We start from the raw sequence: 19574 nt of genomic DNA, 5'->3' as shown, positions 1-19574 counted from the left end.
TTGTTTCTGTTATGTATACTTGAAATAATTTGGATAAAGGTTTCACCAGGGCCTCTTCTGATTCTCTTGCTTCTGCCTTTTCTTCATCTTTCTTGACCTGTTGAAGTAGAATAACAAAAAGATGGTAAGTGAGGCACACCTATGCTATCATCCACTCTTTTGCTTCATGGGACTTGTAGCCCCCCTCTTTCTTTCTTTCTTTCTTTCTTTCTTTCTCTCTCTCTCTCTCTCTTCTCTCTCTCTCTCTCTCTCTCTCTCTCTCTCTCTCTCTCTCTCTGTGTGTGTGCTTTTTTTCCTCCTTCATCCTGTCTACTTTTATGTTTTAAAAACATTCCTATTTCAATCTTTCTTCATCATTTTGATTTGGTAGCTAGTACATCAAATTCTTGTAGATATTTGTAGTTAACTGCAGATGCAAGGCATCTACAGGTCTGTATATGTTTAGTACCTATGTTAGGAATCACTTATTGAACTCAGCAGAAATGAAACATACAGAAAATACCCACATTACTTACTGTATGAGCAAGATCTGTTCTGTGGGATCATTAGAACAAGTAGGATAGTTCACACATAGAAACTGGCCTTTCCCCCCTCTACAAAGTATTGTAATCTTCATGTCTCAATTATATCTGAGTTTTATAGTAATGAAATAGGTATATTTATACATAAATGACTTTATTAGTGCAATGGCAATTAATTATTGTCTTTAAAGTATAGCTAAAATAATTATGGAAACATGCAGCTGTATAAAAACAAAAAGTCATGCATATATTTTTCTACAAAGTTGTATTTTCAAAAATTCTTACAAAAGATGGGGAAAGCTCTTGGTTTATATGTGTGAATCTACCCTAAATATGTTCTGTATTGTTATGTTCCCACATAGGTGATTCTTACTTACACCTTTTTAAACTGAATGCACAATTCAGTAAAGTTTTTTCCATGCTTCTGAAATTCAGTTTTAAGCAAATCATGTCTGAAGCATGCACTAAAAGCTTGTGATAACTGAACGAGTGTTGTATATGGTTAAACATTAATATTTTCAAGCAGTGTTATAGAACTAGTGCAGTGATGATTAAATTTTTAAGTCCAGTCTGGTTTATTTCTGAAACATAAACGATTTTGCTTGGGTTAATGAATGATTTTTGACAGGTTGTTTAATTACAACTAAAAAGTTTGATCTATTATAGGGTGAATTAGAAAGGGCTGTATTCACATTTTTACAATAAATAAACTCTTGCAGCTCTACTAAAAAATTAATTTGGCATTACAGCCTGAAGAAAATTACATTGCTAAAAGCTAATTGACAAATCTGTATATCGTCAGTCTTTATGATTATCCCAATGATTCAGACATTGTGTTGTTTAGTCACTGAATGTTAATTCTTCATTTTTTGTTAGAAGATATTTAATAATTGCTTCCATTTATGTGGAATATTAACTTCAAAGCCTGAAGTCAAATTTAATGGTTCCTTATTAAATATACTTATTTTTTAATATACTAACATATTAATTAGGATAATGATGGGACGGGGCAAGAAATAATCTTGTATTCTTATATTGTTAAAACAGCCAATGGACTTCATCATTATTTTATAGAATAAATTATTGTGTAATTTTTATGATAATGATAGGACTCCTGAACCATTTGATAGTATTTAAACTAAGACCTTGGAGTGAAGTTCATATTTTTGTGCAGGAGAACAGTAACCCAGGTTTGGAATAAATGGCTCTCACAGATACCAATTTATTGCTGTAGACTAATATAAAACATCCATTTTTTTCTAATCAGTGTGAAATTTGCAGCCCCTTATTTGCTTTTGCTACTTGTTCTCTATGCTTATGCAGCACTCGTTATTCCCATTTAATAATGTGCACAGAAACATAAAACATGCATGGAAAATTTTTTATGCTAAATTCACCTATTCTTCTTGTGTAGAATTTCAAGAACTTGTATATCTATTTATGGTAAAGTAACACTGAAGGTAGCAAAATCTAGAATCCCTAATATACCTGAGGCTTTATATAATGTTAACATTTAAAATTCGTCTCAGGTGACATAAACTTACTTGCATGAAAATAAATCAAATCCATGAAATGTATATGGGTATAACTATTTAAAGAACGTTAGTTGTATTTTTTCCCCATTATTACTGCCTTTTTATGATTTTCAGTTGAGTATATAAATCAATTTCTCCCCCCCCCTCAAATGTTATCGTAAAGGATAACTAGAAAAGCCATTTCTTTTTTGGGAGGATATATATTCAATAAACGTTTATAGAAAATAATTTATTAGTATCCATTTGCAACTTGTAGGATCTTATGGTTGGGGATGAAGCAAGTGAGCTGAGATCAATGCTGGAAGTTAATTACCCCATGGAAAACGGCATTGTCCGAAATTGGGATGATATGAAACATCTTTGGGACTACACCTTTGGACCAGAAAAACTCAACATTGATACAAAAAACTGTAAAATACTTCTGACGGAACCTCCTATGAATCCAACGAAGAACAGAGAAAAGATTGTGGAGGTAGGTGTCTTTTTTTTAAAGTCATGCTATCCAACTTAGAATTAATTTTTCTTAATAGAAAGCATTTCTTACCTTACTTGTTCTTCAGGATAACTTTTATTGAGTTTTGATGAATAAGAGCCAAACTTACTTTTTAATCCAAGATCAGACTGAATTTATAGTCAGACATTTTTTTAAAAACTGTAGAAGTAAAGTTCCATAGAATGCTTTTTCAGTGAAGCATTAGGTAATCCCCGAGTTATGCTAGTTCACTTAGCGACTGTTTAAAGTTATGACATAGCCTCCCCCCAAGTACTTATGACCCAATCCCGAAGTTATGAATGTTGCACCACCAAGGTCGTTGTTCATTCTTGTGAATGACCACAGAGGCACTGCAACATTTATCCTGCCTATTCCTGCCCCCCACCCAGTAGAGACTCACTACCTTTTGAAGATCTAGCGAGTTGTCTTCTTTCCAGCCTCTCTGTTTCTTTGCTGTCTCCCAGCAAAAGTAGAGGGAGAGCAGGATGATCGCATCCTTCTCAGCTTCTCTGATTCATTGAGGCTGGAGTTACAACCAGCCTCAGAGAGTCTCCTCCAAAAGCTTCTAGGCTCGGCATGGAAAAGTGTTTGCATGCCAAAGTGAGGCTTTGGAGCAGCAAACTCGGGATGCTTCAAGCCTCTGGTTGGCACTTTCTCCCTGGAGACTGGAAACTTCTGGGTGCCCTGATTTCGTGGGACTTTATGCACCCATTCTCTGCAAAAGTGGATGGGCGCCTGACGTTGTGCAACACTATGGCCCCCAGAACTTTCCAGTCACCATCAGGTCTCTGGACCAAAAGTGTTTGGACACCTATGGAGGGCTTGAAAATGGACATTCAATCAATGAATGTATGGGCAAAAGAAGGGCGTGATTACAGTCAAGTTACATGATTCACTCCTATGAATCCTTGGGTTACAAATATAATTGGCAGGCTCCATTACATTTGTAACTCGAGGACTACCTGTACTTTTTTCTAAAATAAATCATCTTTCATACTTGCAAATATTTTTTAATAATTCTGCTAAAACATGTAAGTGAACATTCTAATAATCAGAGACATAATCCAACTCATTGAATTAGAGCTTTGAAACCCTGAGTGCTTATAATACTACTTTGCATGGTAAGCAAATTGAGAAAGTGGTAAGAACCAAGCAAAAGTTGATATAGAAATTACATAATAAACTTCCTTGTAAAGAAAAAAAAGAACTTGAAAGAAAAGCATATTAAATTTAATAGGCTTACTTCCAAATAGAGCAATCTGTGATCTGATGTTCCACTCAAAAACTGGAAGTCGATTGTTCTGGCTCAGTTGAGAATTTGGCCTGAGATTCTTCCTAATTCTTACTTAGAGGAAAAGCCTATCAACAAATGGAATGCCCTCTTACTGCTAAATTTATATTATATAGATGAAACGTAATCATTTTTGTTAATGCAGTGAATGTAGAAAAATTACTGATTGGAGGTCTAGGTTATTATTATATCTAGGCAATTACACATTTTTACTTATGTTGTATATATATATTTCTTCAGGGTCACATCACAACAGATACTGTTTTTAAGAACAAAATATTTTGGTTTCACAATTAAATGGCATATGGTAATATACAACTCTGTGAAAAAGTCCTGCACACTTTCAGTTTTAAGCTGTATTTATGTGTTTAATCAACTTTTCACTTATAGAAACAATGCAAAATTAGTACTTTGATGAACATTTCTGTAGTCGGATTGAGATTCATAATTTTTATTAACATAACCAAAGTCTTTTTAAGGTTTTGAGTGAGTTTATGTGCTAAAACAAACACAACTTGAATTTTCGAGAATGTTAGGATCGAAAAGTAGCCAATCAGCAGCGAGCTTTGGCTGACCAATAAAAATGCACAGAGGCTAAATCTATGAGCCAATCAATGTTGTCATACTCTCTGACTATAAATAGGCATGAAAAGCATAGAGAAATTTAATTTAGCTCTGGCTGCGGGCAAGGATGAAGGCCTTTGCTTTCACCAGTACTGAGCAGCAGCATCGGATCATTGTGCTTCATGAAGAGGGTTACTCCTGTACAGAAATAGCCAAAAGAGTGAAATGCCATCGCACCTCAGTGAGCAGAGTGGTTGAAAAATACCAAATAATTGGTTCAGTTGATGACAGGCTCCGCTCTGGAAGACCAAGAAAGTCGACAAAACGGCAAAATTGGGCTCTGCAACGCATTTCGATGGCTGACAGGATGCTCACCTCACCTCAGATTACAAGAATTTGGGGTGAAACATGTGATGTAAAAGTGTGCACAAGCACAGTGCATTGCAGACTGCTTGCCAGAGGGCTCAAAGGCTGCAGGGCTCGAAGTAAACCTTTGCTCACAGATGCTCACCACTCTTGTCGACGTGCAAGGGCCAAGAAGTATGCCAAGTGGACCAATGAACAGTGGGCCAAGGTCATCTTCAGTGATGAGAGCAATTTCTACTTGAATGGGAATCAGTGCAATAAGTATGTCAGAAAATTTCCAGCTGAAGAATTGTGTTCAACTCCTGGATTGGCCAGCTCAGAGGCCAGATTTGAACCCAATTGAGAACTTGTGGGCCAAGATTGGTTACAAAATAAGCAAGAAGCATCCGAAGACCAAGCAGGAGCTGATTGAATCCATCATTGCAGCTTGGCACCACATTGTCACCAAAGATCACATGCAAAGGCTTATATAGTCTATGCCGAAGCGATACTGCCTGGTGATAAGCAATAAGGGCTGGCCAATTTCATATTAGTAACCATGTTGGTTACCAAACAGTCCTTTTCAGGGTCACAAACAATAAAAATGTTAACAAAACATTAGCATCAGCCTTAGTAATTGCAACACGTATGTCACAGGGGATGCATCAGTTAATCTGTTTTCATAGTCATTGTAAGCATGCATTGGAGACATGCAAGAAAATTCAGAATTCCCATCCAAACAGCACAAAATTGCAAAAAGCTTATGGCTTTTCACTTAAAAACCACCAGTATTTATTTAAATATAACAATATTTGCATAGTAGTTAGCATAAAATATCATAAAATCAATGGGCTATCCAAAAAATGTCATAAACCGTAAAGCGTGCAGGACTTTTTTACACAGTTGTAGTATGCATAGTAAATTAAACATTAAATTTGCAGTGATTTTTGTTATCTCTATTGATTCTGGTTTCCATGCATTGGTTGAAGACTAAGAGGTGTGTTGGAAAGAAGTACAATTTAACTTTAATTATTTATTTTACAGTTTTTCAGAAAATAGTCATGCTGAGATTTTTCAATTCTAAAGAGAAAGAACTACACATTGATAATAGTTCCTGAATTTGAAACTTGAGAGGGAAATGGATTTTAGTGATAAGGTTGAAGAGAGAACTTCTGAAAGATCTTTATAACCAGAACAAATAAAATTATCTTGATAAAATACTTTCATTAGCAGAACAAAATGAAGTTTTAACTTCTGCCATTATTACCTTGTACCCTTTCCAGAGTTAGTTAATGGGTCAGGAACAGATTTCAAGGTTGAATGCACAATTGAATGCTGCATGGGAGGAGGAGAAAGTCCAATTTGGTGATTATATTTTTGTTTGGTTGATCTTGGATTTTGAGCAATATTCTGAATTGCTTAAATGAAACCAGGAATAAGCACTGAATAACATTTTGATGTACAGTATATTCTGCTCCTGCATCAGTACTCAGGCTGCTACATTTTGTGCTACCTTTTAAACACTTTAATGAATGCTCTTCTTATTACTGGAGTCAGAAACAAAAAATGGCTGCTGAATCTAGATTTATTTATGGCCCAATTTATCTTTGCCTGATAATACAATACAGACCTCATTCACAAATTGGAATTTTATCATAATATATTGTATATTTGGCTTAAACCATTTTATTACAGAACAGTTTTGGTTGGGAATACATATAACATTGAAGAATTCTCAGAACTTAAATAGATTTAAAGCACTGCTTAAAGACAGAGTATCCCCCCCCATTCTGTTTATGATTTTATTTATGTATTATGTTTACATCCCACCTATCCTTCAAGAACTCAAGTGGTTTATATGGCAATTCATTTTCATTTTGTTCCCTTAGCAATCCTATTCTAACAAGTGGACTGCTGTTTCTCTAGAAGAAATCTGTAGATTTAGATCATTAGCTTGAATAGCTCTGCATTAGTCTTATCAAGAGAGTGACAACCGGAAATGCATTTTGCATCCTTTCTTTCTTTTTTCCCCTTGAGCAGAGCTAAAATGGCAGTGCCTGACAAACTAGACATAATTCAAGACTGTCTGTAGTGAAACCTGGACAAAGATTTAAAGCAAGGGTTCCTAAAAATTTTAATATTGCAATCTCTTAACATGATAAATGAATTTGTGTGATATTCCTCCATGAATAAAACTAAATGATAAAATTTAAAACTGCCTTAGTTGACAGATGAGATGCATACATAGGTTTAGCCATTCTCCACACTCAAGTTAGCTTATAGGTTTGCCTAGACAAAGCAAAAACAAGTTCTGAGAGTGCTCTTGCTTTGCCTAAAGAAGTTTGAATAGTTGTAAAATATTTCACATACTAAACTGGGTTCCATACTACAGTTTACAATCCCTTAGATTAAAATGTTGAACAAGGCTGAGGAAATCAAATTCAGTCTCATGTATGAGAACCTAGTGGGTGACTTTAGGTTAGTCGTTTGTTTTCTCTGCTCAATTCTCAATTCATGCAGGAAAGGCAGGCTGTAAAGCTAACAAATTAAAACAAATATTTATAAATGAATGGTTTAGTAGAACTAAATATATTCCATTTTGAGTCCACTGCGAATCTTAAAATTTTGTATGAAGTACTATAAGAAGCTTACATGGAGCCTCTGTTTATCCTGAAAATAAAATCCTCTGTCACAACAACTTTAGCAATCTGCGGTTCTAACAGTTTTCTACAGAACTCTGTGTGAGTGTGTGTGTGTACAATATATACATACTTTTGCTCCATTATACAAATCAACTGTCTTTCAGTCACAGCCTGATTCTTATTACTACTTTTCTAAGTAAAATAACATTAATTTATGAGAAATCTCGTATGACTTGGTACCCTCTCCTCTCTTCTTTAACATTTACACAAAGCTGTAAAACACCCGTAACCATGAGTTGCTATATCATCAATATGCTGATGATACTCAGCTCTACATCTCTACACATGGTTACCATTGTACTGTTTCCTTCACTAGATCTTTGCCCTGTGCTCAATCTTATCCCATTCTATAAAGTTTTCAGAAAGTTTTGTTAAGTTCTGCTTACGTTTTCAGGGGGTAATGGAGCCCATATATTGGTTCCACTAGATTACCTTAGCTGTGAATTCTGTGAATATTTATGATGTGTTTTATATGCTTTTGTATTGTCTTTTATTGTTTTCAATGGATGTATTGTTTGGTTATTTTATTGTTTTAACTTTGTAAGCTCTTCAGAGTCATATATATGAGATAGGCAGCTGTATGAATTAGAATAATAAATAAACTAGAATGCTAAGGAAATATATTTATTTCTATGACTAAGTGATAAATACCCTCTGTATTAATGTATCTTCTTATGTTATTGAATAATTTTAATATTTGCATTATATTATTTTATTAATCTTAATTAAAAGGCAAACACTTTGAAATGTGTAGTCCATTACACTATAAACACTTGGTTAGCATTGGCTGTAACTTTAATATTTAAACTTTGTAGCTAAATTAGTGAAATTGGGAGGTATCCAAAATTTTCTTGGTAGATTTATAAAAAGCCTGTCAAGAGAACAGAGTAGTGATTGCTACAGGAGAAGAACAATGGCAACCCCAGTTGCTGTTCCACATCCAAACATATATTTGCTGGAACAGTCAAGCAAACAACCTCCTTTTAAAAAACCCCTCTCCCACAATATCCATCGAATCTATTAAATATGCATCTCACTATGAAAACAATACTAGGAGCAGTAGTTAAATTAATCAAGGCTGTACTTTTGAACCTATCCTATATGACACACAGTTATGTGTATACAGTATGTTTCTAGGTTAGAAGCTGTCCAAATCTTATTCTACCCTGAACTCCTTTATCTGACTGGAATTAGGCTATATCTTCATAGGAGCCTGTCTGAGTGCCTGTCACTCAGATCCTGTTTGAAGCAAATTCTTTGGATCATATATTTGGTCTGCCTCATCTTGCTAGATAGGTTTCAATCTTCCTTAAGAAGACAAATGAATCTTGGTCTGGCTTATTGTGGCTTCTGCTCTCTGCCCCAATTTTTTTGTGATGGTCTCGATCTTGATAAAACCATAGTTACCTTTCAGCAGAGAATCTGGGACATGTATCTTGAAATTGATACAGTCTCCTATGTCCATTATAACTCTGTAACCTCCTGCCTGATATTTTATAATATTTCTCGCACTTCACCTAAGACATTCTTCATATTGCCCAAAACATTGAATTACCCATAAGTACCAATTCTATTAATAGCCTCTATGAAAAGTGCACTTGTGTATGTTCTGACATAGAAGCTGAATATGTTTCATGTATCTTCTAGACAATAAATGAAGGACTAAATTCATTATAACAATTGCTAAAAATCTTAATTGTTCCCCCTTGGTTTTTTCCTAGGTGATCAAATTTCACCTACAGGTAGTACTGGACTTACACCATTTGTTTAGTGACCATTCAAAGTTACAACAATATTGACATCACTTATGACCGTTTATGACAGTTGCAGTATCCCTCTGTGCATGTGATCAAAATTTGGACATTTGGCAACTGGCATGCATTTATGATAGTTGCAGTGTTCTGGAGTCCTTTTGCGATCTGACAAGCAAAGTTATTGAGGAAGCCAGATTCATTAAAAATTGTGTGCTGTTAATAGTTGTAAGGATTTACTTAAGAACTGTCAAGAAAGATTGTAAAATGGGGCAAAATTCACTCAACAACTGTCTTGCTTAGCAACAGAAAATTTGGGCTCAATTGAGACAGTAAATAGAGGACTGCCTGTATTGCCAACAAAGTTGCTAATTTTTTTATGATAGCCATGATTTATAAAAATCATTGGGTGCTTCTCTAATGCTATTATTGCCTGAGGATTTTTTTGTATAATTTTATTATATTGTTAATTTATACTGTTATTTTATATCACCTTTAAATATTTTAAAATATTGGTAATGGAGAGTAAAATAAACAATAACGTATAAGTCTATGTGAGACAAAATAAAATTTTAAATTATATACTCAGTTTTTGGCACACTAAAAAGTAAATGAGGAAGAGAATGGCAGAAACTATTTAAGGAAGTTTTCACTTTTCTGTTTGAGTAATAAATTAAACTCACTTCCTACGAAACTAGGTATTAATTCATATTGCACTTCTCAGACAAAAGTATTATGCTTTTTCTTATGTTGCTTTTAGGAAAAGAGTTTACACAGCAACTTATGTTCCATATTCTTCAGGAACAACTTGCAATCATCTTCCATATTTCATAGTTATGTAATTTTCAGTTTTGCAGACAAAAAGCAATGTTTATCTTTTCAGGTGATGTTTGAAACATACCAGTTTTCTGGGGTTTACGTAGCCATTCAAGCAGTTCTTACTCTGTATGCACAAGGTAAGACTAAGTTTTACTTTGAATTACATGTTATCATAAAGAAATATATTTGAGCCAAATCCAAATTACAAAAATTCCTTAAACCAGACAGTCTTTCTGGTAATATTTTTGTCATAAAGTTATTATTTTGCTTGGTCTAGTAAAATTTAAAGCTTAAATTTAAAGTGTAAATCCAAATGCATTATTGTATAAATTCATTTGTGTTTTTTAAATTACATCATTATTATTTTAGTTGCTGTTTTTATTCTTTCGGCTTTTTTATTTTGTTTTTATAAGTATTTGGTTATCATGTACAAATAGATACTGTGTATACATATATTCTGTATTTTTCGGACTGTAAGATGCACTAGAGTATAAGATGCACCATGATCTTGAAGAGATAAATAAAAAAGAAAGTTTTTGCACTCTGCAGGCCTCACAAACCCTCTGCACACCTTGTTTTTTGCAAAACAAAGGGGGGGGGCATGCAGAGCTTTGGGAGACTCTTAGAGTACTCCTGGAAATGGGGGGCGGGGGCAAAAACTAGCAAAAAATGGCCCATTTTTCGCCAAAAATAAAAAGGGCATGCAGAGGCTTTGGGAGGCAGGGGCAAAAACAGTCCGGTTTTTGCTCATTTTTGCCCTCCCCAGCCCCCATGAGCACTTTGCAAGCCTCCCAAACCTTTTGCATGTTCAGTTTTGCAAAGGGGATGGGATTTTGGTAGGCCAAAATCCTGTATTCAATGTATAAGACACATCCAGATTTTCACCCACTTTTTTTGTGTGTGTGTGGGGGGGAGAAGGTGTGTCTTATACTCCAAAAAATACGGTAGATGTATATGTGTATGCATGCAAATAGAAAGTATCTTAAAAAATATTTTAGCATTGTGCTTTGTTCCACAAAAAGGAACAAAGTACAGCAGAATGAAAAAACACATCAGAACAATAAGACAGTAAACTCAGAACCAGATGGTATTACATGCTTAAAAGCTTAAGCAAACAAAAACCTAGGTTTTCTTTTTTAAAAAAACCCTTCCTTTCTAGTTTAGTCAGCTCTAAACAGAACATTTTTCTTGTCTGGACTGAATTTGATTTTGCTGCCTTGCTTCCATTTTATTACTGATTATTAATTCATCAGTCCACCTGAATCTAACAAGAACAATAGCTCAATCCAATTAATATACTATTGACATCTTGCAAATGTTAACGTTGAAGCCTGAGAAACAAGTATTTTTAGGAAAAACAATAACTGCATATTATAGCGTTCTATATGAAAAACATTTGTTAACAGTACCTCTTTTTAGAATTGGTTGTGCTAGTAAAAGAGGAACCAGTGAAATAAAGTATCCTGTATTACAGATGATTTTTTCCCAGAAGAATGTTGTAACTAATATAATTTTACTACTAAAGTACCACTAATAATTATAAGAAAATTACCAGAGTCACATTCAGCAAACCTAAGGTAGTTTGGGTTCCAAAATTAAGTTATAAATCAATTTGAAATGATTTCATGAGGATTTTTTGTTGTTGTTGTTGCTATTTTTCTTCAGGTTTGCTAACTGGAGTTGTTGTGGATTCTGGAGATGGTGTTACTCACATCTGTCCAGTCTATGAAGGTTTTTCTCTTCCTCATCTCACCAGGAGACTAGATATTGCTGGTAGAGATATTACCAGATATCTCATCAAAGTAAGTTGGAGTTGTTAAATCTGAAAAAAAAAATATTACCAATTTTAGTAGGTCTTTGGCTCATTTTATCACAAGCTTACAATGGAGAAGATCAGAAAATCACTCAATGGGGTATTTTTAGCAAGAGTGTAACATTATTCTTAAGGAAGGAATGAACTCTGAGCATTTATTCAGAATACCAGAACATGTTTACTTGTCTAAGGCTTGCTGAATTCCAAGCTACTCTTGCAACTTTAAAGTGATTTACGACAATACTAAGGCAATCATGAAAATAAAAAATTGTCTTACAAAATAGTGTAGCAACAATGAAGAAATAAATGAAAGATTATTTCCAAAAGTTCCTCTCTTTAAGAGATTTTAACCATGATAAGCTGTTCAAGAAATAATGCTTTTATTATCAGTAAATGCTGTGCCTTGGATACCACTAGATTTTTAGAGCAAGGCCTCCTTGTCTTGTCTTGAAGGTCCAGGTGTCTGTTGCAGGAGGCATTTATTTCTTTGTTTGCTTATCTGGAGAGAAGACATTCACTAAGATACATGTGAGGACCCAATCATTTTGGGTTTTAAAACTGGGTCAAGCATATGTGGTGATAAATGCACCTTATGTGCAAGAAAGAGTCTAGGGACATTCTTTTTTAAAAATATTTTTTATTTTTAAAACAAACAAAAACAAAACAACACATGCAAAAAACTTTCCTCAGTTTCATCAAGCATGTTGTTTGGTTACAAGCTTTTGTGAATCAGTTTTTACAATTAGAAATAAGATCACTGGTTATCCATCAAACATAACTAAATACATCACAATCATTGAGCATTATGTGTTCAGGTTACCATTAATATTAATCATCCATAGAGTATACTTATAGTGTGACATATTCAATTCCAGAAATAGTTTTCCATTGTTAATCCAAGTAGTTATTGAATATTTCAATTCATGTATGTATCAATTATTCATTACATCATCATTAGTCCATTTAACATATAAAAATCTTTCCAGTATAACATGATCACTACTTACAATTATACATAGTGATCAAATCATCCCACTCTCATACATTAAATACATTATTGTCTTTTATATATCATGATCAAGCACTCTATTTCATAGCAAAAAACTTTCATAGCAATGACTATAACTTTCTGGTAGTACATAAATAAACAATTTCATTTTCAAGTTTTTTTGTCTAAACATTGATAAAACAAATCCCATACCTTATAAAATTGCTCATCCTCTTGTTCTCTAATTTCAAATGTAAGTTTACTCATTTCAGCACATTCCATTATTTTCCGAATAGTTTCCTGCTGTGTTGGTATTTTCTCATTTTTCCAATTTTTTTGCAAATACAATTCTAGCAGCTGTCAAGACATTTACAATCAAATATTTCAAGTCTTTATTGTATGTTTCTGGTATGATTCCCAATAAAAAAAGTTCTGGTTTTAAGTCTATGTGTTTATGTATCATTTTCTCCAACCACATGTGGATTTTAGTCCAATATCTTATAGCTTCAGTACAAGTCCACCACATGTGGTAGTATGAGTCTGATGACATTTCCAGCATTTTTCCGATTTTTTCTTAGACATTCTTGCTATTCTCGTTGGGGATAAGTGCCACCTGTAAAACATCTTATACAAATTCTCTTTATATGCAGTTGACATTGTCATTTTATAGTTTTGAGACCACAGTTTTTGCCATTTCTCTAGGTCAATCCCATGCCCAAAATCCCCCCCCCCAAGCTAACATAGTTTCTTTAACTTGTTTTTCCTGTAGCTTCACCTCCAATAGGTAGCCATAAAGTTTTTTAATTACTTTTTCATCAGTACCTGTTAAAATTTTATCTAATTCAGTCATTTTATCATAGAAACCCTCCCATTTTTCAATCTTCGTTGTATCTAGAATGTATTTGCACATATGAATACCAATTAATTTCAATTCCTTCCTGTTTCAAATCTGGAATGGATTTAAGTTCACCATCTATATTTAATAGTTCAGCATATCTAACTGTTTGTTCCTTTTTGTATATTATTGAATATGAAAAGGCTTCGATGGTTGATATCCAGACTGGAATTTTTAAATAATGTAATTTCTTAACCTTCTCCCAGTTTAATAACAAAGCCTCTCTTATAAATATGGAATGCTTCACGAATTTGCGTGTCATCCTTGAAAAATAGGGGTATATTCTGCATATTGAAGTATCAGTTTGCATGTTTTCTGTTAAATGTCTATGAAAATCTCAAATAATAGGCTTGAGTTCAAAATAAAATGTGAGCAACAGCTATCAATCAAGATGCAATATATCTTTGTCACTCTTGCTATAAATGATAAAATTGATTGTCATTGCTATATAAGATAAAATGTCTCAATTTGAAAGCCTTATTTCTGGATAGCCATTAACTGTCTTACTTCAATACTAGCTACTTTTACTACGAGGGTATGCCTTCAATCATTCTGCTGATTTTGAGACTGTTCGCATGATTAAAGAAAAACTCTGCTACGTGGGTTACAATATTGAACAGGAACAGAAATTGGCCTTGGAAACTACTGTGTTAGTTGAGTCCTACACGGTGAGTAACTCTGTGCATTTGCATTTTTCCATTATAATACAAAAGTAGACAGCCTGTTATTTTTCACCTCTAATAAACCCTAGTTGATACGGCAAGGGATTACATGGATGATACTTTAAGACATCTGGAGCCCCTGTTTAAAACAGTTCAGACATTAATGGTATGTTAGGAGTAAGAAGAATAACAAAATTGTACAAAAGATGATACAAAAATTGGCAGATTTTTGCAATACTTGTTTAGACAAAAATGGAGCAGGGGAAAAAGAAGTCCTAAAATTGGATGAGATGATTCAACCACTAGGTTTGCCACCCAGAATTGCCCTCAAAGTAGACATTATAAGTTGGATGTTATCACTGGTAATTGGGATTATCGGTATCATTCTATACAGATAGTGTTAGTTCCCCCACTTATTTAAGTGTTCTTCAGGTTGATTGTTTTAATGGAAAACAAATACAAAAATATGAATGTGTTGTTTCTTTCCTTTCTACCCTTAAACATTAATCAGATTGGCTACATTATGATATGACGGCTATGACCATGCTCAATTAAATTTTATAAGTTTTAATTTTTTTTTTTACTTTATTGAAAAATTGTAGGGAGTTGCTAGCAATGAAAGGTAATTACTGCTTTAGGTAAGCAAATACCTACCTAAAGCAGTAATTGTCCATCAGTACTAGTAACCAGTATTTTTAATAATAATAGTTGTTTAGTAGAATTATAGAATTGAAAAGGAATTGCAAGTCATTTAATCCAATCCTAAATCCAGGGCAAGAATCATCATCTCATCTCCGACAATGTCTCTCCAACCTCCAGCAATGGAGCACCCACAACTACAGAAGGCAGGGTGTCCTGTTGCTTAATAGTTCTCAGTCAGGAAATTCTTCCTTATGTCAATTCTTCCTAAAACTTCCACCTATTGTTTCTTGCTCTATACTTATATTCTAAGCTGCCCAGTATCACTATATTAGTTAGAAATCTAAGATACACTTAATACACTTAAGACCTCTGGAGAATAAATCCACTCGCTTTTCCTTGTGACAGCCCTTCAAATATTTAAAAACTGCTATCATGACTGCTTTGCTTTCTCTTCTTTAGGCTAAAACGTACCTTGTCTTTTAAAATATTCTTCATAAAATTTAACTTCCAGACCCCTTAGCATCCTACACGTTCCTCTTTGCCTCTTTCCAGTTCCTTGGTGTCTTTGTGTATTGCAATGATCAGAACCTGACAAAATATTCCAGAACAACCACTTTTCATGGTTTCAAAACTATACTTCTGTTGAAGTATAGTGTTGCAGCACATTGCTGGTTAACGCTTAATTTGTAGTCTATCAGGATGTACATCCTTCTTTCAAGTATTATTGCTCAGCTACTTATCTTGTACCCGCACCTGCTTTTCTTGTTCAATCTATTAAGATCTTTTTAAACCTCAAGTCTGTTTTCTATAGTGTTAGCAATTTCCCCCCACCATTTGAGGCAGCTGCAAATTTCTATCCTCTCCTGTAAGTCATTTATAAAAATAGATAGTACTGGGCTCAGGACAGACTCCTTAGATACACCACAGGATGGGCAGGCAGGTGAATTGATTACTTAGTTTAAAGCAATTATACAACCATCAGTATACAGTGTGCCAGAAATGTAATGTATCTTTTTCACTATACCAATCATTAACAAATACATAGTAGTTGCAGCTAACCAATATGGTTTATCAAACAACTCAGCACAATTCTTTAGGAAACATCTTATTTTTAAAACTGGATAGAAGGCCAGCCTGATTGGGATTGAGTCATAAAAAATGTGTGTCTCTATGTTGATACAATGCCATCAAGGCCCACATACTTAGTTTCAGTTGCTCAAATGGCTACAAATTTATCTGGTTGCAGCATTTTATCAATAAGGAGGCTGTAGTCAATTTTGTGAAATGCTTTGCTGAAAACTAAGAATGGTATATGCACACCATTCCCTATGTCTGCTAATTGTTTTGTCAAGGAAAGCAATATGATTTACTTGGTACAATCTTTCTTTAACAAGCACTTGCTGGGCTTCTAATAATTCTTCCTAACAGCTTGCAAACTCACTGCTTGATTATCTTTTCTAAGATTTCCCATGATATTGAGACCAGACAAAGTAACTGGTCTGTAGTTTCCTGGGCCCACTTTTTTTTGCCTTTTTTAGAGATAGGAACAAGAGTGTCTCTTCTCCCATCTCCTGGCACTTCCTCTGTACTCCAGTATTTCTCCTAGCATTTTGTTTTTCAACTTTCTCAATAAACCAGGTGCTCCTGAAATATTTTTAGGAAAGGATTAGAGATGTACCCTGTACCACTATTACTCCACTGCACCTGATAATTGGAAGCATGTTGTCTCCAATTGAAAATAATGTGTCCCTAATGAATGTACCCAATTTACTTAAAGAATGCAAGTCACAATAGGCAAAAAATTGGTAAGAGAATACCTATCCATGCTAGATGAATTCAGATCTTCAGGATCAGATGAATTGCATCCCAGGTTTTGAAGGAGCTGGCAGACACGATCTCAGAAATACTGAACAAAATCTTTTCATTGCTCTGGGAGCATGGGGGAACTCCCAGAGAACTGAAAAAGAGCTGATGTGGTTCCAATCTTCAAAAGGGGGGAAAGGTGGATTTTGGAAAATACACATCACAGCAGTATCTGGGAAAATCCTGTAAAAATTATACTCAAGTAGAGGAAACAAGCATGGTGATTACTAGAAACCAGCATGGATTTGTTAAAAACAGATCATACTAGACAAACCTTATCACCTTTTTTGACAAAGTGAAAGATTATTATCCAACCTAGAATTAAGGAGAACTTTCCTGACAGAATAATTGGCGGAATGGCTTGCCTCCAGAAATTGAGGGTGCTCCATTACTGGAGGTTTTTAAGAGAAGATTGGACCACCATTTTTCCAGAAGGGTATAACGACTAGAAGATCTCCAAGGTTTGAAGTTGAAGTTTAAAGTTTCATTTTATTTATATGCCGCCCTATTCCCTAAAAGGGACTCAGGGCGGCGAACAACTCCAACGGGAAGGGGAACATGCAATACAAAATAGACATTTAAAATAACCAACAACCACACCTGTCGAGAGGGGAAGGGAGCTCATCAACCCCAGACCTGCCGGCACAGCCAGGTCTTAACGGCTTTTCAGAAAGCCAGGAGAGAGGTGAGGGTCCGAGTTCGTTCCAAAAGGCCGGAGCTGCGACAGAGAAGGCCCTCCCCCGGGTCGTAGCCAGATGGCATTGGCTGGTGGATGGAACCCGGAGAAGGCCGACCCTGTGCGATCTAATGGGTCTTTGGGAGGTAATTGGCAGCAGGCGGTCTCTCAAGTACCCAGGTCCAATACCATGAAGGGCTTTATAAGGTCCCTTCCAATCCTAATATTCTATATTCTAAATTACTGATGATAATCACATTTTATAATTTCTTAGGTTAACTTTATGCTATGTGAAGTTGTTCCCTTTGTCTGGTTTAAGTCTTCTGGTCAGCTTCCCTTTGTGTTCATATTGTCTATACTGTATGCAGTTTAATACTGCTCAGTTATGTCCCCATTTATTTGCATTTTAGTTTAAAAAGTACCAAACTTTTTACTCCTTTCTAGAAGAGAAGGAGGTTCATTTTGCCCATCCTCTTCTATACTTTTTCCAGCTATCTATATAACAATATATAGATAAGGAAGCCAGTTTGGTATAGTGGTTAAGTTACCAGGCTAGAAACTAAGAGACCATGAATTCTAACCCCGCCTTAGGCATTTGAAGGCATCTGGGTGACCTTGGGCCAACCAAGCACTCTTAGCTCTAAGAAGCAGACAATGGCAAACCACTTCTATAACATTTACACAGTTGGGAATAAGTGAAACAGTACTAACAGTGAGAATTACTTTGACAGTGACAATTAACACTACAGAGAATAAGGCAGATATCTTGCATAAATTATATATTAATGTATTTTTTTAAATGGAATTAATCAATCTTCCTTCCTTTGAGGACCTATATACTACATGAGTCAAAAAGAGGGCCATGAAAATATCTACAAACCCCTCATATCCTGGGTATAAATTGTTTCAACTTCTACCCTCAAAATTGACACTATAGGGCATTGAACACCAAAATAACTAGACACAAGGACAGTTTTTTCCTGAATGCCATCACTCTGCTTAACAACTAATTCCCACAACACTGTCAATAATTTAAAATGTATTACTATTATTATTCTCTTCCTTCCTAGTATCTATCTCTCCCCACTTATGACTATAACTATGTGGTTCGTATCTTATATTGCTTTTATTTGTTTCCTAGTACAATTTGATAGCTTATTAGTAGCCTTGTCTATCACTAAGTGTTGTATCTTATGATTCTTGATGAATGCATTTTATTCTCCTTATGTACACTGAGAGCATATGCACCAAAGACAAATTCCTTGTGTGTCCAATCACACTTGGCCAGTAAAGAATTCTATTCTATTCTATAGTTCAGTAAAGAAAAGACTGAAGTTGGAAATGTTCTTTTTCCCCTCAACTTTTAAAATTTTATTGGCAAAGATGAGGAGGCTCCATTAATGAAATATATATATTTGTTTTAATTGTTATTAAACATTTTTAAAGTTTTCCTTTAAAACAAGAGTTACGGCATTCATAAGCAAAATCAACTTTGTAGCAAAAGGAGTGTGATCCAAGTTATACGGCTAGTAAGAGAGAAATTTCTCCAGCAAGCTTTTGACCTAGTTTAGTCTAGGAGAAATAGTGATAATAGAGCTATTTCAGATGGTCTCTAATTTACAGCTCCCAGATGGCAGAATTATTAAAGTTGGAGGTGAGCGATTTGAGGCACCTGAGGCCCTATTCCAGCCTCACTTAATCAATGTGGAAGGAGTTGGTGTTGCTGAGCTGCTGTTCAACACCATCCAAGCTGCTGATATTGATACCAGGTATGAGTTGGAAATTGTTGTTGTTACACTATATCACAGGTTTTTTAAAAAACACATACACAGGAACCATTTAATGGGAGAAAAGACATGTCCTGATTTGTAGCTCTACCTGGATGTGGAAATTCTTTTTTAAAAATGTCCATGGATTGTAAGCAAATGGTAATATGTGTGCTATTTATCATTGTTACAGAGAGAATATTGAAGTGGGGCGGCTATGGCTATTATAGCATCTGCATGCTTATTAG

At 34.8% G+C, this 19574-nt stretch overlaps 1 protein-coding gene across 1 annotated transcript in view; it reads left to right on the top strand.

The window, feature by feature from the left end:
* ACTR2 (actin related protein 2) overlaps positions 1–19574 on the top strand; it is a 33211-nt gene that overhangs the window by 9958 nt on the left and 3679 nt on the right. The window contains exons 3-7 of the mRNA XM_032213267.1: positions 2313–2528; positions 10086–10158; positions 11687–11823; positions 14236–14385; positions 19184–19329. Of these exons, the coding sequence (XP_032069158.1) occupies positions 2313–2528; positions 10086–10158; positions 11687–11823; positions 14236–14385; positions 19184–19329 (722 nt within the window). The remainder of the gene's footprint in view (positions 1–2312; positions 2529–10085; positions 10159–11686; positions 11824–14235; positions 14386–19183; positions 19330–19574) is intronic.

The sequence above is a fragment of the Thamnophis elegans genome, chromosome 3 (genome assembly GCF_009769535.1).
Source record: "Thamnophis elegans isolate rThaEle1 chromosome 3, rThaEle1.pri, whole genome shotgun sequence".
Taxonomy (NCBI): domain Eukaryota; kingdom Metazoa; phylum Chordata; class Lepidosauria; order Squamata; family Colubridae; genus Thamnophis; species Thamnophis elegans.
The sequence above is the reverse complement of the archived record's forward strand: the minus strand, read 5'-3'. Positions and strand labels throughout refer to the sequence as shown.